This window comes from Somniosus microcephalus, chromosome 3, assembly GCF_052327205.1.
Source record: "Somniosus microcephalus isolate GS21.2 chromosome 3, FLI_Smic_1.0, whole genome shotgun sequence".
Taxonomy (NCBI): Eukaryota; Metazoa; Chordata; class Chondrichthyes; order Squaliformes; family Somniosidae; genus Somniosus; species Somniosus microcephalus.
In genome coordinates, this window is record NC_140989.1 from 45248812 (window position 1) to 45275148 (window position 26337).

Sequence of the window (26337 nt, forward strand, 5' to 3'; positions counted from 1 at the left end):
CTAACTGGCCTGTAGCTCCCTGTTTTTTCTCTCCCTCCTTTCTTGAATAGCGGTGTTACATTTGCGACCTTCCAGTCCGCTGAGACCATTCCAGAATCTAGGGAATTTTGGAAGATCAAAACCAATGCATCCACTATCTCTTCAGCCATCTCTTTTAGAACCCTAGGATGTAGGCCGTCGGGTCCATGGCAGCACGGTGGCATAGTGGTTAGCACTGTTGCCTCACAGCGCCAGGGACCCGGGTTCGAATCCGGCCTCGGGTGACTGTCTGTGTGGAGTTTGCACATTCTCCCCGTGTTTGCGTGGGTTTCCTCCAGGTGCTCCGGTTTCCTCCCACAGTCCAAAGATGTGCGGGGTAGGTTGATTGGCTATGATAAATTGACCCTTAGTGTTAGGGGGATTAAATACGTGGGGTTACGGGGATAGGGTGGGATGTGTGTTGGTGTAGGGGTTACGGGGATTGGGTGGGATATGTGTCGGTGCAGGCTCGATGGGCCGAAATGGCCTCTATCTGCATTGTGGGGTTTCTGTGATTTCTGTGATTTGTCGGCTTTCAGTCCCATTAGTTTCTCTAGTACTTTTTCTCTACTTATATTAATTACGTTAAGTTCCTCACACTCATTAGACCCTTGGGTCCCCACCATTTTTGGTATGCTTTTTGTGCCTTCTACTGTAAAGACAGATACAAAATATTTGTTTAACATTTCTGCCATTTCCTTATTCCCCATAATAATTTCTCTAGTCTCAGCCTCTAAGGGACCAACATTTACTTTTGCTACTTTTTTTTTTTCCTTTTTACATACTTGTAGAAACTCTTACAATCTGCTTGTATATTTCTTGCTAGTTTTCTCTCATTCTATTTTTTCCCTTTTTTTCAATTTTTTTGGTCAACTTTAGCTGGTTTCTGAAACTCTCCCAATCATCAGGCTTATTATTATTCTTTGCAACATTATAAGCTACTTCTTTCAATCTAATGCTATCCTTAACTTCTTTAGTTAGCCACGGTTGGATCACTTTTCCCGTGAAGTTTTTGTTTCTCACTGGACTGTATTTTTGTTGAGAATTATGAAATATTTCTTTAAACGCTAGACACTGCTTATCTACCGCCATACCTTTTAATCTATTTTTTCCAATCTACCATGGCCAACTCGCCCCTCATACCTATGTAATTGGCTTTTATTTAAATTTAAGACTCTAGTTTCGGACTGAGGCAAGTCACTCTCAAAATGTGAAATTCTATCATATCTCTCTGCCCCAGAGGATCCTTTACTATGAGATTTCTAATTAACCCTGTCTCATTACACAATACAAGATCTAAAATAGCCTGTTCCCTGGTTGGTTCCATGACATATTGTTCTAGAAAACTGTCCCGAATGCATTCCATTAAATCATCCTCCAGACTACCTTTGCCAGTTTGATTTGTCCAGTCTATATGAAGATTAAAGTTCCCCAAGATTATTGCTTTACCTTTGTTACAAGCTCGTAGTATTTCTTGATTTAATATGCTGTCCAATGGTATAGCTACTGTTAGGGCCCTATAAACTACTCCCACCAAAGTTTTCTACCCCTTGTTATTCCTTATCTCCACCCATACTGATTCTACTTCCTGATCTTCCGAGCCAAGATCCTTTATCGCTACTGTCCTTATGTCATCCTTTATTATCAGGGCTATTCCCCTCCTTTTCCATTCTGCCTGTCTTTTCGAAACGTCAAGTACCCTGGAACATTTAGTTCCCAACCTTGGCCACCTTGCAACCATGTCTCTGTAATGACTATTGGATCAAACCCATGTATCTCTATTTGTGACACTAGTTCGTCTATCTTGTTACGAATGCTTTGTGCATTCAGATAAGGAGCCTTTAATTTATTTTTTTTTACCATTATTCACTGCTTTGACCTTATTCTTTGCTGCACTGCTACCATTAAATTCTCTGTCCCTTCCTGTCACACTCTGCTTATTTTTACCCAAATCGCTACACTGCTCTATTGCCTTGACCTTTTCTCTTTTAGATTTGTAAATTTCCCCTCACCTGACCGACCCCCCCCCAACTTTTTAGTTTAAAGCCCTATCTACAGGCCTATTCGATTCGCCAGGGCGCTAGTCCCAGCCTGGTTTATGTGGAGCCCATCTCGACGGAACAGCTCCCTCTTTCCCCAGTACTGGTGCCAGTGCCCCATGAATTGAAACCCCATTTTCCCACAACACCCTTTGAGCCACACCATTATTTAACTCTCTGATCTGCTTGACCCTATGCCAATTTGTGCGTAGCTCAGATAGTAATCCAGAGATTATTACCCTTGTGGTTCTGCTTATTAATTTAGACCCTAGCTCCTTAAACTCTCTCAGCAAAACCTCATTCTTAGTTTTACCTATGTCGTTGGTTCCTACATGGACCACGACAACTGGATCCTCCCATTCCCACTCCAAGTTCTTCTCCAGCCGCGAGGAGATATCCTTAACCCTGGCACCGGGCAGGCAACACAGCCTTCGGGACTCTCTTTCGCGGCTGCAGAGAACAGTATCTATCCTCCTGACTATACTGTCCCCTACTACTACCACATTCCTTCCTTCTCCCCCCCCCCCCCCCCCCCCACCCACTTGGATGGCCCCCTGTACCACAGTGCCGTGGTCAGTTTGCCCATCCTCCTTGCAGTCCTTTTCCTCATCCATACAGGTAGAAAGTACCTCGTACCTGTTGGACAAGGTCCAGGGCTGAGGCCCGTCCATCACTACATCCTGGGTCCCCATACCTTCCTGACTCTCAGTCACACCCTCCTGTCCCTGACCACTGACTAACTCTAAAGTACTACTTAACCTAAAGGGTGTGACTGCCTCCTGGAGCAAAGTGTCCAGGTAACTCACCCCCTCCCTGATGCATCGCAATGTCTGCTGCTCGTACTCTAGTTCAACAATTCTGAGCCGGAGTTCCTCAAGTTGCTGACACTTACTGCAGATGTGGTTGATCGGGATCACGATGCTGTCCACAAACTCCCACATGCTGCAGTTGCGACACACCACCTGCCCTGCCATCTCTAACCTTGTTTTATTTATTAATGAATTAGTTAAAGACTTTATTCAATCGATATTTTAGGTTTATTGTTTGATTATTTTATTTAGTTTAAGTATATGTATACTAGCAAGTTAACAGTTTCTCAGCAATTTAACCCCCTTCCCTAACTTAGAGAGCAAAAAAGAGCCTTTTAATCAAGTCATAATAGTTCTTTAGAAATCTATTTCTTGTATACTCATTTAGCATGGGGCCAAGATTCAGTGTAACTGTTTTACTGACTTCCTTTTTCAGCTCTGATCTGTTTGCAAAAGTTGCAGGGACCAAATTGAGGAAAATAGCAAAAGTGAGGCAGGAGGTATTAAGTTGTATGTACGTCAATGTCCGTAGTGTAACTAATAAGGTTGGTGAGCTGCAGGCACAAATTGCTACATGGGATTATGACGTGGTTGCAGTAACAGAAACCTGGCTTAAACAAGGCCAGGAATGGGTTCTTAATATTCCTGCTTACCAAGTGTTCAGGAGTGATCGAGAAGGGAAAAGAGGAGGGGGCGTGGCAGTATTGATTAAGGATGATGTTACAGTTCTAAATAGAAAGGTTATTCTAGCTGGTTCTAGGACTGAATCTATTTGACCTTGAGCTGAGGAACAGAGAGGATGCTTGGAGAGTTGTCCGGATCTGAATGCTCGACTTGAAAAGGTGGTGGAAGCTGATGCCATAAATAATTTTAAAGGGAGTTGGACAGGTGCTTGAGGATGAGGAACTTGCAGGGTTACGGACAAAAAGATCGGGGTGTGGGACTAAACACGACTGCTCTTTCAAAGAGCCAGCACAGGCATGACGGGCCGAATGGCCTCCTTCGGTGCTGTACGTTTCTATGATTCTATTTCATTAAACTTTACAGCCAGAAGAAAATATGTTTTCTTCAGCATTACTTGTAGTTCTAGCTGTTTTGACAACATATCATTTTTAAGGTGTATGTTTAGTGTTGAATTAATCTATTTTGTAGACAATTTGAGGACATTTCTGATTGGTAGGGAGGGTCATAATAAAGAAACCTAAATAAAAGGTTCTACTTTCAAGGCTTGATAGGTTCTGCTTTCAGTTATTTTCTTGCTAAAACAGTAAGCTTTTATTTAAACATTTTCATTTACTGTCATTGGTATTCAGGCATTTGATGCCTGAAAAAATTAATATCACTATCCCAATATTAATGGAGGGACAGTCAACCCACCACTAAATGTGGACTGGAATCATTTAACAAAACAAAGTCATAAACATTTCCCCCCACACCTCCCGCTCCTTGTCCCTGCAGTTGCATTTTTTTTTGGAGTCTAAAGACTTCAACCATTTATGTGGGGATCATGTAGGATGTCTGAATGGGATTAAGGGCAATTTCAAGTTGCTCTTAAACATCTTAACTCTTAACAGAAAATCAGTTGTGAATGACCATTCCTGCTTCACTGCCCCTGATTTAGATAAGCTCACTGAAGTAGTCGGCCATTGCTTTTGCTGTGATTACATATTGTAAAAATATCCTTGGAATAACTATTAGTTTGACCATATATCCATTGGTGACCGTGAGATTTTTGAAAAGAGTCAATGATTTTAAATAGGTAAATTGATGGCACTTGACCCTACAGTCAGGTTTGTTGTGTTGGGCTTTAGCGATTTAGTGGTCAAGGATAATAATGACTTTGCAGTTTTAGCATTTATTGCCTAACAAACCTCAGATTTCCCAATTTCTTAAAATATAATTCTTCAACACTTGTTTTTAAGGTGGTATCCAAGGGCATTCCCATGAATGCCAGGATGATCCATTCCCTTTCCGGCAAGAAGTCCTCTATTTCTTATGGAACAAAAGACCAGGTAACTTATATATAAAAAGGTACCACAACATTGTAGCACAGCAGTGTTACAAGGAGTGTCTTGTATGCTTTTTATTTTGTTTCAGAGGTGCAGCTAAGAAGCAACAAGATGAACTGGCTGAGGCCACTCACCTGACACAGCATCATTTACTTTCCCTGCAGTGAACTTCAAATCAAGAATATTAATTCCTGGGGAAGTGTTAGAGTTAGAGCAGGGAACACAAGGTGAAATACATGGCATGAATGACCACTCCAGACCACCCTCAGATGCGGAGTTCCAGGACTAGTGCCGCTCAGAATCTGTCTACAAAGGAACACTGCTTTCTGAACACCATCAATTCATAGAGTCCTTTTTGAGTGAGTGCAAAAAAACCCTGCACAGTATGATGCCTAGTATCTGTGAGGTGATGACTGACCGCATCTTCAGGGGAAATCTGGCTAAATAGAGGTTCTAAATATAGCTGCGCTTCAGGAACAACATAACTGAGGATATAAAGACCTTGGGCTCTGAGATCCTTGATTTTGGTTCCGTCTGGGTTCAGCGTTCTGGGGAACTGTATGGACAGGGTCCTAATGCAGGGCATCAGTGACCTCATTGCAACTCTGCAGTCTGTCCCTAGGCAGATGGCAGGACATATTGAGTGCCAAGCAGCAGGAACATGGTAGGAGAAAGTACGGATGAGAGAGTTGTCTCTCAGAACGACTCGCCATCCATGTTGCCCTACTCAAATGACCCAAGCATGGCTAGAAAACAAGCAAATCCTGCAGAAGGAGCTAATAAGCCACACCTGTCTAGGAAGCCCTTGAGAACAACCATCAGTGAGCTACCTCACTTGCTTTTTTATAGGGTAGAATTTAGAAGGAGAACTAGAAAAATGAGTTAACAGGCCCTCATCATACATTTCACAAACTGGAAGCAGTGGGGTAAGAAACACTGATGTGAAGCATGACAGTTGCACATATTTTGGGAATTTGGACTTGAACCTTTTTATGGGAGTTCATTTTATTATGTAACACCTTAATGCTTCAGGTAATGACTAGATGTGCATGGATGGTTGGCAACGTATAGTAACAGATCCTGATGTTACGTGGGGTTATTGTGACAGTTCATTGGGAACATGATAAAGGAATGTTTGTATTAGATGCAAAATCAGGTGGACTGTTTAATGAGTGGGTGGGAAAGATTGAACAATCATCCTCTCTGCGTTCTGCCAGACAATGTTTAATGCTTAAGCGCTAAAGTGGAAAACTGGCCAGTGTTATTTAATTTAAAAAAAACCTGAAAATGCTGGAAATACTCAGCAGGTCAGGCAGCATCTGCAGAGAGAGAAACAGAGTTAATGTTTCAGGTCGATGACCCTTTGACAGAACTGGAATTTTTTAATGTGCATTGCTGCATTAGGCAAGTGTTCCCAGTATTAACCTGGCCAAAAATATAATTGCATTTCTTAAGGCAAGTGGCTGATAATATTAACCATATTCCTATTGTCACTGCATTTGAGAATGATGTTTAATTGTGTATCTTTGTCTTTCAGTATATCCTGTCAGTGGATAGAGCAAACTTAAACCGAGCACTATTATTTGGTGAGTAAATGCTGGATATCTTATTCCAAAAATGCTTTGTCCCATTTCTCGTCTCTTATTGAAGTGTATTTAATATATTTGGATTTGCAGCTGCTAGCCAGTACCCGAATGTCAAGATAAACTTTGAAGAGAAGTTGCAACACTACAATGTTGAGAAAGGGGAGCTGACATTTATCAGGTAATCTTTCTGCAGTTCGCCTCCATTTTGAAAAGGCTATATCCGAGTTCTATTTAGTCCACAATTTGTAGTGAAGACGATTGCGGAGATTGTAAAATCACGGAGCATCAACACTGCTGAAAGTCTGCACGTGGGAAGCGCGGTGTTAACGAGACCTGTTTTTGTAGGTGTGAGCCATTCCGGCTTCTGAACTTCACTTTGGATCAGCTGCTCTGTGGCCACACCGGGCTTTCAACCAAACTGCTGCTCCTGTGTCTGTGTGCCCAGGCATGGGTGTGTGCATGCGTCTCATTATTTGTACAAAACCTCAATGTATAATTGCATCAGCAAATGGGCCCTGAGATTCCAGACCCTTTTTGGCAGATCTGCGTCGTTCAGTCAGGATGAGCACTTTTTTTATGGGCAGCAAATTGGGGCAGAAGCCATTTCTACCAGTTTCCCACCACAAAATCCTTTTTCTTTCCTCTCTCTCCTCTTCTGCTTTTCCTAGCGCAATTCACTATTTGGCTCTTTCCATGCTCAATTTCCATCTAATTACGATATTATAATGACGGCAGGTGGTGCTGCTGCGCTGAATTGCGATGCACTTGGGGTAAGTTAGAATAAAAAGCATAAAGTACAGCTGTTGTCCGGATCAGCTCAGACTGGCGGAAGTGACACGGTTTTGAGCCTTAAGAGTTCATGCAGAGATTGACTGCAGTATTGGGGATGACTTTATGAAGTGATTTTTTTAGATAGCCCTGAACTTGCTTCTGACTGCCTGTTGGAGTGTGAGATCACTGGGAGACTTTGACCCCATACCCCACCCATGGTGAGGGTTTCTCAGGAGCAGGTATGCCATTCCCGTTAATTTAATAACATTTATTTACTCTGTTCGGGGTCAGAGAGGGGAAAGTCAATCAGTCCTTTGCAAAGGCCTGAGCTTCATCCCCTTACGCCCCCATCTCAATGAATTTCGAGCTCGGTACGACGACGAGGTCTCTTTCTGTCGCCTTCATCTCTGTGCACACTTCTTTGGCCAGGAGTCTTCCCCCCGCACAGCTGACCCTTTCTCCTGCTTTCAGAATTCTTGGTCTACCTGAACCTGTCTCAGTGGCCTCTTGCCCTCTCTAGATCTTCTCATTGCTAACTGCTGGCGTGACATCGGCTGTCTCCATTTCTCTGCTCCCCTCACTCACTCTAACCTACCCCCCTCTGAACTTGCAGCACTCTGTTCTCTCCGATCCAACCCTAACATTGTCATTAAACCTGCTGACAAGGGTAGTGCTGTTGTTGTTTGGCGAACCAACCTCTACCATGCGGAGGCTGAACGCCAACTCTCTGACACCTCCTCCTACCACCCCCTGGACCATGACCACACCACAAACATCAAAAAATCGTTTCCAAGACTGTCACTGACCTCCTCTCCTCTGGAGATCATTTCTCCATGGCCACCAACCTCATAGTTCCTCAACCCTGCACAGCCCGCTTCTACCTCCTTCCCAAGATCCACAAACATAACTCATAGTCATAGAGTCATAGAGTTTTACAGCACAGAAAGAGGCCCATCGTGTCTGCGCCGCCCATCCATCCCTGTCCAGTCTAATCCCATTTTCCAGCATTTGGTCCATAGCCTTGTATGCAATGGCATTTCAAGTGCTCATCCAAATGCTTCTTGAATGTTGTGAGGGTTCCTGCCTCCACCACCCTTTCAGGCATTGAGTTCCACATTCCAACCACCCTCTGGGTGAAAAAGTTCCTCCTCAAATCCCCTCTAAATCTCCTGCCCCTTACCCTGAATCTATGCCCCCTTGTTATTGACCCCCCCACTAAGGGGAAAAGTTCCTCTTTATCTACCCTATCTATGCCCCTCATTATTTTGTACACCTCAATCAGGTCCCCCCTCAGCCTTCTCTGCTCCAAGGAAAACAACTCCAGCCTGTCCAGCCTCTCTTCATAGCTGAGGCGCTCCATCCCAGGTAACATCCTGGTGAATCTTCTCTGCACCCTCTCCAAAGCAATCACATCCTTCCTATAGTGAGGCGACCAGAACTGCACACAGTACTCCAGCTGTGGCCTCACCAGCGTTTTGTACAGCTCCATCATAACCTCCCTGCTCTTATATTCTATGCCTCGGCTAATGAAGGCAAGTATCCCATATGCCTTTTTAACCACCTTATCTACCTGCTCCGCTGCCTTCAGGGATCTATGTACATGTACACCAAGGTCCCTCTGACCCTCTGTACTTCCTAGGGTCCTACCACTCATTGTGTTGTCCTGGTAGACCCATCGTTTCAGCCTGTTCTTGCCCCACAGAACTGATTTCTTCCTATCTCGACTCTTATTTGCTCCTTGTCCAGTCCCTTCCCACCTACATTCGTGACTCTTCCAACGTCCTCCGCCACTTTAACAGTTTCCAGCTTCCCAGCCCCAACCGTCTCCTTTTCCCTTTGGACGTCCAATCCCTTTACACCTCCATCTCCCACCAGGACGGACTGAGGGCACTCCACTTCTTCCTTGAACAGAGGCCCAACCAGTCCCCATCCACCACCACCCTCCTCCGCCTGGCTGAACTTGTTCTCGCATTGAACAACTTCTCCTTTGACTCTACTCACTTCCTCTAAATTAAAGGTGTTGCTATGGGTACCCGCATGGGCCCCAGCTATGCCTGACTTTTCATGGGATATGTGGAACATTCTTTGTTCCAGTCCCCTCCTTTACCTCCTTTTCCGGTACATTGATGACTGTATTGGTGCCGTTTCCTGCTCTCGCCCTGAACTAGATAATTTAATTCACTTTGCTTCCAATTTACACCCTTCCCTCACCTTCAGATGGTCCATCTCTGACTCTTCCCTTCCCTTCCTCAACTTCTCTGTCTCCATTTCTGGGGATAGGCTATCGACAAACATTCACTATTAGCCCACTGACTCCCACAGCTACCTGGACTATACTTCCTCCCACCCCGCTTCCTGTAAGGACTCTATTCCATTCTCCCAGTTTCTCCATCTCCGCCGCATCTGTTCTGACGATGCCACCTTCCATACTAGTGCTTCCGATATGTCTTCCTTTTTCCTCAACCAAGGATTCCCTCTACCGTGGTTGACATGGCCCTCGACCGTGTCCGTTCCATTTCCTGCCCTTCTGCTCTCACCCCCTTCCCCTCCCTCCCAGAACCACGACAGGGTTCCCCTTGACCTCACCTTTCACCCCACCAGCCTCCACATTCAACGGATCATCCTGCACCATTTCTGCCACCTCCAGCGTGATCCCACCACCAAACACATCTTCCCCTTCTCTTCCCGCCACCCCCACCCAAGCATTCCGAAGGAACTGCTCCCTCCACTCCTCTCCCTCCACTCCTCTATCACCCCCTCCCCTTTGCCCGGCACCTTCCCGTGCAAGCGCAGGAGATGCAACACCTGCCCTTTTACCTCCTCCCTTCCCACTGTCCAGGGCCCCAAACACTCCTTCCAGGTAAAACAGCGATTTACTTGTACTTCTTACAATCTAGTATACTGTATTCACTGCTCACTATGCAGTCTCCTCTACATTGGGGAGACCAAACGCAGATTGGGTGACCGCTTTGCGGAACACCTCCATTCAGTCCGCAAATGTGACCCCGAGCTTTAAATGGTCACCTGTCACTTTTTAATTCTACCCTCCACTCCCACTCTGACATAACTGGGGTTAATTTTAACTTCTATTGCCTGGCAAAAAAGGGTGATTGCGAATCAGTAGCTCGTTTTATACCTTTACATTGACTTCAATAGAAAATAAAATCGGACAAGGTATAAAACAGGCTGCCGATTCGCTATTGGCTATTTTTCACCTGGTGACAAAAGTTAGTTATCGCCATACAGTGCAGTAATAATGCATCTGCAGCCAGAGTACTGGATCCATTCAGGTTAAATGTACCAAACTAAGCAGACTTGTCTTAACCTTAATTTGCTTTGGTTGTAATCAGTGGCAACCTCTCTAAGTAGGAGCCTCCATACATGGTAGGCAAGGTTTAGTCATACTAACTGCCATTTCTCATCACGTCTTATGCCTTCTTCCAGATATTGTTACAGTATGTACTGCTGTAACTGAAATTCCTATGATGGCACTCTGTGCTTCACCCTTTTAAGTATTAGTGGCTTATTCCACCTGCCTGTAGAATGCACTTTGCAGTGCCCCTCACACTGTTTACCATGATCTGCAGGTCCTGACTGTAAACCCTGCTTTATTTCACATTTTCCCCCTCTCTCTCTCTCATCGAAATTGCACACTTCCGTGCATTGATTAAATCAGTTAAGTAGCTGTCTAACTAGTTGAGCAGTATTCTCACAGGTGTTTTCCAATTGGCCATTCAGTTGTGTTTTTTATACTTCCTGAAGGCATACCGAATAAAGTTGGATGTTTCTGACTGTATTTAAAAAAAAAAAAGGCGACATTTCAAATTCCTTTACTCTTAGCTTGCAGGAAGCGTGTTAATTTCTCCCCCTGTAGTGAGTATACATTTAGATGTCTCTCAAAACGGTCGTCTTCTCTGCTGTCATCACCATGTGATTTGATCACAGTTTGGAATGATTAGTTTAGCGTTAACAAGAGTGCAGAGCAAACTGGCGAGAGGAGCCCAGGAGGGGAGCAAACACATTCGAATCAGCCACTCCTCTCTCTGGTTTGTTTGTTTTTAGCTTCTCAGTGCTTTTTAAATTTCTCTTGGAAAACATTTTGCAGCTGGCATTGTTACACACTTCTCATTGATTCTAAATGTTTCTTTCTTGACTCCTGCCATATTTGTTGTAAACTATAGAGTAAAATATTTGGTTTTGTATTCATGCCAGGTGCGATAACTCTACTTATGAGGTTTCACATGACCTAGTTGTTGGATGCGATGGAGCTTTTTCAACTACAAGGAAAGAGTTCATGCGACAACCCAGGTTTGATTACAGCCACGTGTACATCCCTCATGGTTACATGGAGCTTACAATACATCCTAAAAATGGTGATGTAAGGATTGGTTTAAATAGAAGTACATTTTTTTTTAAAGTTTCTTCCTACTTGCCTTTCATATTGAATGTTGCATATAGAAATAAACATCAGATTGCTTTCTTTCAGTTTGCAATGGAGCCCAATTTTCTTCACATATGGCCCAGAAACACCTTCATGATGATTGCTTTGCCTAACCTGGTGAGCATTATTCACTACTTTATCAAAATCAATGTCTGAGAAACCCATTTCCTTATACTTTTGGATTAGATACCTACTTCTCAGTTGTGGTCCTGATTGGCTTTTGGAGAGTGTAAATCTACACGGTGGCCTGCTCTTTGGGACCCTGAAATTCTGCTGGGGGCCTCCCACCATAACTTGGGCAGGTGACTGGCAGAGCACCAGGATAAACCAGGGGATATGGGGATGGTGCAGGAAAGTGGAGTTGAGGTAGAAGATCAGCCATGATCTCATTGAATGGCGGGGCAGGCTCGAGGGGCCGAATGGCCTACTCCTGCTCCTATTTCTTACGTTCTTCAACAGCGCAAACAGCCATTTATGCTGTTTCCCTGGGGGACTCCACTGGTCACGTGCCCAAGTTAATGCGGGAGAGCACCCGTAGAATTTTAGGGCCTGGGTTTACTTCAGCAGTTGACCTGAAGTATTCTGCTTCAACCGATAGAAGAGGAAATGTTGAACGCTGAGTCCTGTGCCCTACAGTCAAATTTTATTTCCAGCTTAGCAAAGATAAAGCATTCGAATGGTCTGGTAACTGAGAACAACATGATCTCCTGGAGCAGCCCGACGGCAATGAGCTTTGTTTTATGCAAAGCATACTCTGCTAATTTGAAAGGAAAATAATATTTTACACAGTTCATAAAACTCTTAAATGAAATGTGAATCTGTTTCCTTGTAGTTTCTGTAAATGTTAGCCATTCACTTTTAAGGGAGGTGCAGTGCTGGTATATCTTTTGATTTTAAAGAACGTAAGATTCCCCTAAAATCTCGAGGTAGGCGAGGAAGACCATTCAGCCCATCTAAATTCATTCATCCTGAAAGATTCTTACGTTCCTCTCCCTCATTGTAACATCCAATTTTTTCTTAAATGATTCCAGTGTTTTCACCTCCACAACTCTATCTGTATGTCTGCTCCATAAGTTGATAGCTCTCTTTTTGCATGAAGAAGAATTTCCTGTTCGCAGTCCTAAGTTTACTTTTTACTAGTTTGAATCTGTGGCCCTGAAATTCCTTGAGGGTTCTCTTGATGTCCCAACTAACTTCAGCGAGAAGCCAACAGAGAAATAGCATACTTGGTTGAAAATATTCATTTATGCTATATCTCCAAGTGTTCTGCTGTTATCCCACTAAATTTGCAGTAGGAGATCGCGAGAACCCCCACAAAATTCAGGGCTTGTGTCTCCTGCTTCTATTCTTGCAATTTAATTTGAAGTAATATGCTGGGTGTACTTTTTCCATTCCCTTAATAATCTTGTATACCTCTGTTAGGAGGCATCGGAGAGGTGACCTTTCTAGGCTGAAAAGCACACGTTTCTGCCGTCTTTACACATATCTCAGACCCCTGATAGTGCAAAGAGACACGAGGCTCATTTCTACTATCTCCAGCACTTCAATATCTGCTTTGTGCCTCATCAACCAGACCTGGGTTCAAGGTATGGTCTGACCAAAGCACAATGCAGTTTGAGCATGACTTCCTCTGACTTGCATTCTACTGTTTTGACCATTCTGTTGGCTTTTTAAAATTCTACTTTTCATTGGTTGGACAACCTTGAAATTCCGCAAGGTTCTCTGGTTCCCCCGCTGTAACTTTGGGATGTGGGGTGGGGGGGGAAACTAGCAGATTCCCCACGGAAATGGCTAAAAGAGTCATTATCCACAGTATCTCTGGCGTAAAACCGACGCCAAAGTGACTAACATTTCGGGCAGTGCGTGCACACACATTCCGCGCCGGAAATGTGCCACCCACCACATTGGTAAAGTCAGAGAAAGAGGTGTCCAGGGCACACTCCTGAAACAGGCTTTAGGCACTTTGCATATGTAAATAAGGGGGCCAACAACTATTTAAGGCCTCCTTTGCAAAATTGGTCTGTCCTGAATGCATCCGGCTCTGGGCTAGCGCAGTTAGCTCTGCCCAGTTTGCTCTGCCTTCAGTTGATGAGTGCGAGTCATCAAAGAGTGCTCTGAGTTTGGGTAAGTGTGAGAGTTCTTTAATTGTTATTTCTTTTTAAGTCATTCTTGATAAGATTACTTAAGCAGTTTAAGTAAAGGGGAAAAGTTAAATATTTGGGATTCTGTTGGTTTAAGAAGAGTAAAACAAGGTTACACTGCAGTAGGAGTAAATTGGCACAGCAGGCAGTGGAAACCAGTTTTCCAACCAATCAGCAGGGGTGACTCATTTGGCTGTAAACAAACAAACAGTATAAAAAGACCAGTCCTAGTGCAAGCAAGCACTGAGTGCGAGTCATCAAAGAGTGCTCTGAGTTTGGGTAAGTGTGAGTTAGGGTAAGTGGGGTGTTAGGTGCTCTTTTCAAACTTTAACTCTGTGGGTTGTAGTTAATAAGGCCTTTCTGGTGCAGAGTGACTGTTGGTAAACCATTTAACTGGTGTAACTAGAGGGATTGATTTAATTTAAATCCAATTAATTAAAGGGGATCCAACATCTAAAATCGGGCAGAGGGTGTTCATAGCTAACGATAAAAAATTTAATTAATTACATAGAATGGAGCAGGTGATTTGTTACTGTTGCGAGATGTGGGAGCTCATGGTGGTTACGTCTGTGACGAGTGTCTGCTGCTACAGGAACTCCAGCTCCGTGTTGATGAGCTGGAGTCTGAGCTTCAGACACTGTGACACATCAGGGAGGGGGAGAAGTACCTGGACTCTGTGTATCAGGAGGTGATCACAGCTATGAAGTTAATTAATTCAGATGTAGCCCATGGTCAGGGACAGGACGGTGTGACTATGAGTGAGGCAGGTACAGGGATCCAGGAGGTAGAGCTGGAGGAGCCGCAGCCCTTGCTCTTGTCCAGCAGGTTCGAGGTTCTTACTCCCTGTGGGGACAGGAGCAGGGACTGCAGGGAGGATGAGCAACCTGGCCACAGCACCGTGGAACGGGGGGCCATTCAAGAGGGGGGAGTAAATAGAAATGTTGTAGTGGTAGGGGATAGTATTATTAGGGGGATAGATAGAGTTCTCTGCAGCCGAGAGCGAGAGTCCCGAAGGCTGTGTTGCCTACCTGGTGCCAGGGTTAAGGACATCTCCTCTGGGCTGGAAAGAAACTTGCAGTGGGAGGGGGTGGATCCAGTTGTCGTGGTCCATATTGGTACAAACGACGTAGATAGGACTAGGAAGCCGGTTCTGTTAAAGGAGCATGAGCAGCTAGGGGTCAAATTAAAAAACAGAACCTCAAGGGTAATAATCTCTGGATTATTACCTGAGCCACGAGCGAATTTGGCAAGGACAAATAAAATTAGAGAGTTAAATGCGTGGCTCAAAGACTGGTGTGGGAGAAATGGGTTTTGCTTCCTGGGACACTGGCACCAGTACTGGGGCAGGAGGGAGCTGTTCCGTTGGGACGGGCTTCACTTGGCCAGTGCTGGGACTAGAGTCCTGGCGGATCATATAACTAGGGCTGTAGAGAGGGCTTTAAACTAACTAGTGGGGGGGAGGTTCCTAGAGAGCAAATAATACAAATGACAACAGAGAAGGTCATAGACTTAGGTAGCAGTGGGGAAATTAAAAACCAGAGTGTGTCAGGAAGGGGCAGAAGGTATGGAGTAAAAGGTAAAGTAATAAAAAGGGCAAAAGCAGGAACTAAGTGTCACAAAACATATTTGAAAGTTCTCTATCTGAATGCACATAGCATTTGTAACAAAATAGACGAGTTAATGGCACAAACAACTACATATGGGTATGATCTTGTGGTCATTACAGAAACATGGCTGCAGGGTGACAATGCCTGGGAATTAAACATACCAGGTTATTTAACGATCAGGAAGGACAGGCAGGAAGGAAGGGGCGGTGGGGTGGCTATGTTAATAAAGGAAGGAATCACTGTAATACAGAGAAATGATATTGGGTCAAAAGATCAGGATAATGAAACAGTTTGGGTGGAGGTAAGGAATAATAAGGGTAAAAAACACTAGTGGGCGTAGTCTATAGGCCTCCGAACAGTTGCAACTCTGTTGGACGGAGTATCAATCAGGAAATAGTTGAGGCTTGTAATAAGGGAACATCTATAATTATGGGGGATTTCAACTATCATATTAATTGGACAAATCAAATTGGGCAGAGCAGCCTTGAGGATGAGTTCATTGAGTGTATTAGGGATGGGTTTCTTGAGCAGTATGTAACTGAACCGACCAGGGGGCAAGCAACCTTAGATCTGGTCCTGTGTAACGAGACAGGATTAATTAAAAATGTCCCAGTAAAGGATCCCCTTGGAGTGAGTGACCATAACATGGGTGAATTCCATATTCAATTAGAGGGTGTAAAAGAAAAGACAGCCATCCGTGGCTAAGTAAAGAAATTAAGGATAGTATTCGACTAAAAACAAGGGCATATAATGTAGCCAAATCTAATGGGAGGATAGAGGATTGGGAAAACTTTAAAAGACAGCAAAAAATAACAAAGATTGATTAAGAAAGGGAAGATAGATTATGAAAGTAAATTAGCAAAAAATATAAAAACAGATAGTAAGAGTTTTTATCGTTGTATAAAAAGAGAAAGGGTGGCTAAAGTAAATGTTGGTCCCTTAGAGGATGAGACCGGGAAATTAATGGTGGGAAATATGGAGGTGGCAAAAACACTGAATGAATATTTTGTATCAGTCTTTACAGTAGAGGACACTAAGAATATCCCTACACTGGACAAACAGGGGGCTACAGGGGGGGAGGAGCTAAACACGATCAAAATCACTAAGGAAGTGGTACTCGGTAAAATAATGGGACTCAAGGCGGATAAATCACCTGGACCTGATGGCTTACATCCTAGGGTCTTGAGGGAAGTGGCGGTAGGGATTGTGGATGCATTGGTAATAATTTTCCAAAACTCCCTGGACTCAGCAAAGGTCCCGGCAGACTGGAAAACGGCTAATGTAACACCCTTATTTAAAAAGGGCAGTAGACAGAAGGCTGGAAACTATAGACCGGTTAGCCTAACATCTGTGGTAGGTAAAATTTTGGAGTCCATTATTAAGGAGACAGTAACGGGACATTTGGATGATAATTTAATAGGACAAAGTCAGCATGGTTTTATGAAGGGGAAGTCATGTTTGACAAATTTGCTGGAGTTCTTTGAGGAAGTAACATATAGGGTGGATAAAGGGGAACCAGTGGACGTAGTGTATTTAGACTTCCAAAAGGCATTTGACAAGGTGCCACACAAAAGATTATTGCTTAAGATAAAAAATCATGGGATTGGGGGTAATATTCTGGCATGGATAGAGGATTGGCTATCTAACAGAAGGCAGAGAGTTGGGATAAATGGTTCATTCTCAGACTGGCAATCAGTAACTAGTGGTGTTCCGCAGGGGTCAGTGCTGGGTCCCCAACTCTTTACAATCTATATTAACGATTTGGAGGAGGGGACCGAGTGTAACATATCAAAGTTTGCAGATGATACTAAGATGGAAGGGAAAGTAGTGAGTGAGGAAGACATAAAAAACCTGCAAGGGGACATTGACAGGCTAAGTAAGTGGGCAGAGATTTGGCAGATGGAATACAATACTGGAAAGTGTGAGGTTATGCACTTTGGCAGGAAAAATCGTAGAGCAAGTTATTATCTTAATGGCAAGAAACTGGAAAGTACTGAAGTACAAAGGGATCTGGGGGTCCTGGTGCACGAAACTCAAAAGGTTAGTATGCAGGTGCAGCAAGTGATTAAGAAGGCCAATGGAATGTTGGCCTTCATTGCTAGGGGGATAGAATATAAAAATAGGGAGGTATTGCTTCAGTTGTACAAGGTATTGGTGAGGCCGCACCTGGAATACTGCGTACAGTTTTGGTGTCCATACTTAAGAAAAGACATACTTGCTCTCGAGTCAGTACAAAGAAGGTTCACTCGGTTAATCCTGGGGATGAGGGGATGGACATATGAGGAGAGGTTGAGTAGATTGGGACTCTACTCATTGGAGTTCAGAAGAATGAGAGGCGATCTTATTGAAACATATAAGATTGTGAAGGGGTTGGATCGGGTGGATGCGGGGAGGATGTTCCCGATGATGGGTGAAACTAGAACTAGGGGGCATAGTCTTAGAATAAGGGGCTGCTCTTTCAAAACTGAGATGAGGAGGAACTACTTCACTCAGAGGGTGGTAGGTCCATGGAATATGCTGCCCCAAAAAGCTGTAGAAGCTACATCATTACATAAATTTAAAACAGAAATAGACAGTTTCCTAGAAGTAAAGGGAATTATGGGTTACGGGGAGCGGGCAGGAATTTGGACATGAGTCTAGGTTCAGATCGGATATGGCCCTGTGGGTAGCGCAGCGGGCCCAGGGGCCGTGTAGCCTGATCCTGCTAATATTTCGTGTGTCTAATTCTGTTAGATTCAGGAGATGGTTCTGTGATAGTAGATTGGCGGTTAGGATCAGATCAGCCATGATCTTATTGAATGGCGGAGCAGGCTCGAGGGGCCGATTGGCCTACTCCTGCTCCTATTTCTTATGTTCTTATGTTCTTGCTGGTATCTGTTCAGATGCTTTCTCCTGTATTGCTTGAAATGGTGCTCTGTTGGAATGTGAGGTTAATGCTACAGGAAACTTTGTGCTATCCGGCACCGACGGGAGCGAGCTGTTGCCGTCCCATCAAAACTGCCGGACAAACCAGCGCTAATGTTAAAACATACGGAAGCTTTTGAGCTCCGTATCTAGCAACAAACCCCAACAGCTTCTAAACAGTCGGCCGTAGCTTGCAAGCATCTCTGTAGCTAAGCAACAGCTTTAGCTAGACCTTGCAGAGCCTGACTGGTGGGGAAAAAAAAAAGCAACGAAAAGAAAAAAAAACTTACTGAACCGACTCCTGAATTTTGCCGGTGGCTCGAGCATTCTGGACAGTTAACCTCCGGATAAACCAAAGTTTCCTGTATTCAGATTGAGGCCATAGGCTTTGGACTTCTGTTCTCATTTCAGAATTTGTTAATTCTAATGTTAGTTAACAATGCAGATATAAATACATTACAAGTGACTCTGCATTGGCCTAATGTATTCCTGACCTGTATATAAATTGAATATAGAGATTATTGGAAGGAAGTAAGTGCTGACATTTCTGCCAGAGACTGAGGAAGTTATAATTTCATAATGCAATGTCATAATAGATTATAAACTAGCAAAAACATGTGCCTAAATTGTCTGCAACCATTGGAAGTGGTGACTACATACAGCTTATGTTCCGATCAATTATTAAGCCCCATGTTGGAGGGCATTGTTTCTCCACTGCTCTGTAGGATCCATGTTTTCATCCGCACAGTGAACTTTTGATCTTGAGGCCTTGGGCAGAGGTCAGGCACTTCACCAGACAAAGCAAAGGAAATTGGATGGAAAGTCAACTCTGGCTACTTGCGCACTTCCTAACAACTGGCTCAAGAGTAGTTTTGGCAAGCGGTCTGGAAGCACTTGTGCTTTCATTTTGGAGATGGTGCAAAACCGGAGAGGGGTGGGGATAAAAAAAAATATTTCAAAATGGAGCACATTTTTAATCCACTTTTTCATGTTCATTACTGCCTGCATAGGACAAGTCGTTCACATGTACTCTGTTCATGCCTTTTGAAAACTTTGAGACGCTCACCACAGGAGACGAGGTGCTTCAGTTTTTCAAGAAATACTTTCCAGATTCCATACCTCTAATAGGAGTGTAAGGATCTTATTTTACTCAAGATAATTGTTCATCAGTTTGTCTATTTATCCTGTACTTGTGATATAAGTTTATTGAATATACAATGTGAAATAATATGGTTCCTGGTGGTTGGCTCCAAACATCATGGAAGACATCTAGGAGCAGGTCAACTGCTGGCCGCCTCGCCACACACGCTGTATTACTTGGGGATAAATGGAAGCTTATCCTGGCCTGACCCTCCTGCTCCATTTTCCTCCTGGCCTGACCCTCCTGCTCTGTGCTTCTCCTGTCGCAGTCCTCCTGCACTGCTCTTTTGCCCTGATTTCTTCTGGTCTGTGCACCTCTTGGTGCAAGTCCTTCTGCTCTGTGCTCATCTTTCTCCCCACCATAAAACAATCAACAGACCGTCATGGAGTTTAGTAAAAAAAAAAGCCACATTTTCGACCACTTAGTTATTGAGATAGAGGGTATTCTATACACTCTGAATTCTGGGTAAAACAACCACCATTAATTCCAGATTGACTTTAACTCAGGTGACTACATTTTGAGATTTAAAAATATATATTTTAAGTATCACAGATACTCTAAATCCTATCTCGCATACATGAGACTCTCTTACTTATTATTAGTTACCATGCCTTACCTGTGCCATTGTTGCTTATGGGTTATGAGGTCATATTTAATTGTTGCAAACTCAAACCAAATTAAAATACTCGGAAACCTTTACAGTTGCCAAAGCAATTGTAAAATCTCCAAGTGAGATTTTTCAACTAGGAGGTGTGCAAGAGCAGCCTGGGGTGGCCTCTGAGGTTGGTTTATCCGACCCATACTTTGGGTAATTTGCCAAATATTCTTTAAGCTCATTTTGTTGCTGGCACATGTCGTTTTTTTTTTACTAGTTTCAGTTTTTTTTTGATGACCTGGAAATCAGTTGACGCATTGGCAAATATTTTGATAAAAACATATGCATATTTTTTAATACTTTCACACTTCAAGGTTTAATTGACAAAGAATTGGCTTCAGATAACTAAAATCACAGTGATGACCCTGTTCTATTAAAATTAGTAAAACTGAGAAGTCAAGTGGAACTTTTTCACCCAGAGGTTAATATGAGTATGGAATAAACACCAGCGCGAATCATTGAAGCAGACAGACCGAGTGGGTTCAGTAGACCATTTGATGCATTTCTGGAGAGGAAAGAGGCTGAGAGATATGATGAGATTGGTAGGTGGGTTTGAACAATGGAAAGCAGATGAACTTGTTTGAGCTTTATAGCCTATTCCTGTTCCTAAAGACTCTTGTGTTCACTCTTTTTTTGTAAAGCATTGTGGATGACTTAATGTGACTTTGTTTTTCAGTGAGGCACTGAAACAGGATTATTTCCGTTTGCCGGCCCAGGCTATGATCTCGGTGAAGTGTTCCTTCTACCATATTGATTTCAAGTGTGTGCTAATGGGAGATGCAGCTCATGCAGTTGTACCTTTTTATGGTCAAGGCATGAATGCAGTAAGTGCTGAGTATTCATACAGGGCTTTACTGCATTAGGATCTTCAGCTTATTCGTACATTTGGCCAGGTGAAAGGTGACCACCCCATCACTGTCTCAACGTCGTTTTATCACTTCAATCTGGACTGAATTCCAACCCAGGTCATTGTGAAAGAAAAGTGTGCTAACCCAATGTGCTGCTCAGTCCCCATAATTAGTTTAACTTTTATAATTTCAAATTTTTTTTTTTTTTAATTTGGCTTCAGTGCTTTAATTTGCACAAGAAGTTGGTATTGTATTCACTGTAAAACCTCATTTGTCACTGTTGAATAAGTCCATTTATACATCATTGCCCATGCAAAGAGGTTTTACAGAAACCATTGGGGATACTTGTTCATAAACCTGTCTGAGGGGAATTATTGCAACTGAACAGATTCCTGGGCCTTACAAGGACTTAAAATGGGCAAGGGAGAGATTTTGGTAACTGTAGAATGGCACTTACCCCCACAATGATTTGCTTTTTTTATGTAATCATTTTAATTTTTATTACTGGGCTGATTTCTGAGACCATTGCAATTATATCCCCATGTCATTGGATTATTACAGCAATTCCATTTTTCCGTCTGTGGCTGAGCACCATGTGTTGTATAGCACAGCCTGGCGATTTCAGTTGTGACTCATCGTTCCCTGCAAGTTCTCCACAGGCAGTGCCTTATCTTTTATGCCAAGCCTCTGAAATGAATGATCAAGAGATCAGATAAGACCTAATTTAATAAACAAATTCCCAATCTCCTGCACAGAACTGGGGATGAGCAAATGCTTGCATTTTACAAGGTAGCTTTCATTTTCAGTTTGGCTAGGAGGTACCTTTTGGATTCTCAGTTGATCAGTTTAGGGCAGATTTTCTTCTTCCACTTGTCATAAAGGATCACCTGGGTGCAATGTATAGGAAAAAAAATTGGGTGAGATGGATCACGCACCTGTAATGGAGCCAGACCAATTTTTCATCCATTGCAGCCCTTTGTGCCCAAGCGTAATAAGAGGGAAATCTACCACTATTTCCTTTTGGGTAGTGATAACTTATTTAATGAATATTTTTTCTCTTTCTCCATTTCTTGAGGGTTTTGAAGATTGCATTGTCTTCGATGAATTAATGGACCAGTTTCACAATGACATCTGTGAGTCTATAAAGCTTGTTGAGATTGCACGACTGTGTAATGTTATGGTTGTATCTTTCTCCAAACCCCAACAGTCCATTATACAGCAATGATGCTAAAATTCCTAGGCCTAGAAATTCAGTGGGCTGCGCCACCCGTTAGCGCCTTAAGAGGGCACTTAGTGGGTTGGACGCCACTGCCCACGCCTACCGCTAAATTTAGCAGTGCGCTAATGGCAGTGCTAGCCGTTAGCGCTGTGCCGCTACCAATGACGTCATTGGTGTGCGCAGCGCCCCGCCACTGTCCCGATCGCGAAATTTAGTAGCGCCCCCTGCTTTAACAATTGCGACCGGTTCAGGGGGGCCTACCTGCGGCGGTAGAGGCGTTGAGGTGCGGGCCGGCCATTTTTTTTGCTGGCTGCCTGCCAGCACCTCTCCGCGCCACCGTCCCCGGCCTCCTGAGGCCCCCCCCCCCCCCCCCCCCGCAGAGTGCCGGCTGTGTCCCAAGAGCCCGGCACTTCTCCTCGATGCCGGGCTCTTTTGCCGGCACTCGCGATCACAGATCGCACTGCAGCAGGCCCCTCCCCTTTAAGAAGGGGAGGAAGGCCTGCAGTACCGCAGCGCGCCATGCCACAGCGTGTGGCGCTGCGACACGTTGCGCTGCGATCTTCAGCTGCAGCGCCCCAGGAGGGATGCGGGGCGCCTCAAGTAGCGCTGCGCTTCCCTCTGGGGCGCTCAAAGTGAATTTGCGGCGGGCGGCCGCGACTACTTCCGGGGCGCTACTTCTGGTGCCCTGGCGAGGCTGGCGCCCCAAACGGGGCGCCACTGAATTTCTAGGCCCTACTGTTTCATTCATCCAAGACATAATCTAGCTACACTTTGACTAAGTGTACATCTTTTCTTCCAAAATACCATCCATGCAAACACGCTGTCCTCGGCCCTCTAGAAGTTGCTTGCCCCTCACCAGATGAAGGTGCACCAGTTCCACACTATACCCCAGAGTTTCTCTCAAGCGGGCACTGCAGGATTTTCTGTCTGTTAAAATCAATGGACGGAAAATCTTGCAGGTTGCTAATTTCCACATCTGAATTCCTGATATGTGCCGCCCCCCCTCCCCCCCCCCCCCCCCCCCCCCCCCCCCCCTTGCCATATGAGGTTACGTGTATCTAAACTGCAGGAAATGGACTTGGACCAAGGTCTGAGGAGAAAAGGATTGTGTCCCAATTGCTGCTGGTCCCAGTACAATCCAATGGCAAAAAAAATAAGGCACAAGCAATTTGCAAGCTCAAATATGACATGGAAATCCAAAAAGCACCACAGCACAAAGATCCCTATGATCTGAATCCCTTAAAATACTGCTGAAAGCGATCTCACTAGCTTTTACTCCGCGCAGTTAATATTGCATCTGGGTCCTAGTGACATGATATGACCCCGATTTGCATGTATTTTATGAGTCAGCTGCCTGCTCATGGAGGACACCTTGGCTGCCTCAAGAAAAGTGCACGGTTAATATAGCAGTGGGCAGAAATCAAGTGGGAATGGGGCGGTAAGCAATGTTCCCGCTAAGGTGCACGCGCGTGTGGCTGCACAGTAATCTGAAGGGTCCCGCGCAGGCCACTCACCGGCTCTTACATTGTAAATACCGCACATGCACAGAAATTTAAAGGGCCCGTGCATTAAAAGAAATGGGCCATGCAGAACAAAGCGAGCTTACAGGGAACATTGGTGGTAAGTACTCCCAGGCTATTTTAACTGCACGCATGCCAATCGTTTAGTATATCCATTGGCAGCAAATTGCCTAATACTGTACATGAGATGATCCCAATTTTAGCCTTGAAGGTGGTGGAGTCATAACAATTGAGGGAAGAAGTGACCTTGTCTGCCACTGGCAGTGCTATTCCTATGGTAGAGGTTCCCTGCAGACATTCTTACACCTGATGGCACGGCTCTGCAATTGCCTCCCTGCTGACCCAGAGCCTCCAGACTTCCACCCGATAAATGAAAAATCAAGGGCTGCATTTCAGTGCACTTCTTAATTTAGAATATGCATGCCTTATGAAGCTCTCTCACCTTCTGTGCAAGAGCAAAGTACGAGAGGAACCAATGTGAATAAGAGAATGTGTGGTGTATGTTGCAAGCAGGGACCCAGTAAGGTCACTAAGTCCCGATTATTATAGTCGCTGTTTGCCGTTCTCACCAGTAGGACCAACCCAATTATTAAAAAAAAAAAAAAAAAAAATATCAATCCACTATTCCTAAAATGTTATAAGGAGCAAACTTGGTAACACTGGTATCTTGGAATTGCCCCTTTATCCTGTTTTATAATTTACAATTGCTAATGTAGAACTCTCTGTCCCCCACACCCCCCCCCCCCACCATCCCATTTGACGTCATGAAGTTCAGCTCCAGTTAAACCATGAATGTAGAGTGCTACCCATAATCCACTGTTTCTACTCCTGATGACACTTGGATGGAACTTCATGATGTCCGAAGAGGAGGAGTTCTGTACAAAGTATCTGCTCCCAGGCACAAGAACAAAGGAAAACTGAGACTAGAATTGGTATACAGGATTATATAGGAATTCAGATGAATACACCTCTGCTTTTAATATATGACCTATGTGAATTCACACACAGTGCATGGTTCATTTTCAAATTGACACATCATTTTGTCAGTTGAGCCACTCACTCATTTAGGCAGAAAATTAGTGTCATTCAGAAAACTGACTCTATTCGATTCAAATGATAAATCGATGCTTTGAGGAGCTGTTTGAAATGTGAATATTTCTACATTGCAGCTAAATGTCTTCCGGAGTTTTCAAGGTTGCGTGTACCTGATGACCATGCTATAGCTGATCTGGCCATGTACAACTATGTGGAGGTATGTGGCAAACCGTTCCAAAGACATTTTTAAAAATATAATAAACCCTTTAATTTGGTAACAAGATTCCATGTTCAGGATCTAGATTGTTTCTGCTTTCAGAACTTTGCATTTTCTAATGGTTGATTTAGACTAATATTTCTCATTACATCACAGAGGGATGAATCCGCATCTACAATCCTCCACACAATGAGCTCCTGATTTTAATCATGCTACTGTGGGCAGTTGACGGGTGGAGGCAAAGTGTATACAAGAACGACCTATTCTAGTTCAGGTTGAAGAGGATCTTTTCACTTGCTCTGTGGAGGCTGGGATAATACTGCTTCCTAATAGCATTTTATTGCCTTCCGCTGGAGAACAAGAAAAGATGAGGGAACACTGTTCAATCTCACCTTTGTCACCAGCACACAGCCACGAAGGCCATTAATAGAGGCCCAGAAAAGCATATAACATAAAAGGGATGATTTTAGCAGGAGGCACACAACAGGCAGGCACTGGGCAGAGTGCTGCTCACCTGTTGGCACTGCTTTGAGGCCCGGGCTTCATTTACATGCAACTAGCGTGTGGTGGACACCAAGTGGACACACTGCTGCAGCTCGCCGGTTCGTGTGAGGGCCAGAAATGGGCTCGCTCCCATGCTGACCCAGGCGACAGTCGGGGCCAGGGATGGGGTGATCGCAGGTTTACAGCAGGTCGGAGTTGTTTTGTGGACGCAGGAGGAGCACTCCTCCTCCTCTTGGCCTTTCCAAAAGCAAAATTAAAAGTTTCCTGAGGCTCGCCTAACACCTAGTACAAATGGATGGAGCATGTGTTGCGCATACTTTGTCCATTTGTACCTGAAAATTGCAGTCAGGGTTCAATGTACATCACCTTGCATATTGCAATTGGCTTGCTGCCTGAAACGGGCGGTCGCTCCGGCCATTCCTGCTGGGACCCTACCAAAAATGGCAACGGCCAGAGTGCCAGTGTAAATGGGGGAGGTAAGTGACCTGACGACATTTTCAGGTCACTACCCCCCCAGTTTACATCTGGTGGAGGGGGGCCCTTAAAATCGTCTCTGAAGTTTGCTGGTATTTCATCAGTTCAATCTATCCCTATATCCTTCAGTTCTATTCTTAAACAGATACATACCCAACTCTTTTTTTTTGAATGACTTATTAATAGATACAACATTAAAAATTTCTGTTGCAAGTCTGTTCCACATAGCCACTACTCTGGTGGTTATCAAGATAGTCCATGAGTAGCCCCGTGGATTTTGACAAAATATAAGTAAGATTTTTCTTGAATGCATTTCTTGCTGTTTAACACAAGTCAATAGAAAAAGTCCAATTAAATTGCAATAAAACTACAAAGACACCCATTGGAGATCCATGTAAA

At 44.1% G+C, this 26337-nt stretch overlaps 1 protein-coding gene across 3 annotated transcripts in view; it reads left to right on the forward strand.

Annotated features, from left to right (window-relative positions):
• kmo (kynurenine 3-monooxygenase) overlaps window positions 1–26337 on the forward strand; it is a 43759-nt gene that overhangs the window by 13769 nt on the left and 3653 nt on the right. For all 3 annotated transcript variants that reach the window (XR_015076025.1, XM_085980309.1, XM_085980310.1), the window contains 9 exons: window positions 4789–4878; window positions 6413–6461; window positions 6552–6639; window positions 11445–11610; window positions 11719–11790; window positions 19336–19457; window positions 20798–20945; window positions 22045–22102; window positions 24878–24960. Coding sequence is in view for 2 of the 3 variants with exons in the window: in XM_085980309.1 (XP_085836435.1) it covers window positions 4789–4878; window positions 6413–6461; window positions 6552–6639; window positions 11445–11610; window positions 11719–11790; window positions 19336–19457; window positions 20798–20945; window positions 22045–22102; window positions 24878–24960 (876 nt within the window). In the remaining variant the exon portion in view is untranslated. The remainder of the gene's footprint in view (window positions 1–4788; window positions 4879–6412; window positions 6462–6551; window positions 6640–11444; window positions 11611–11718; window positions 11791–19335; window positions 19458–20797; window positions 20946–22044; window positions 22103–24877; window positions 24961–26337) is intronic.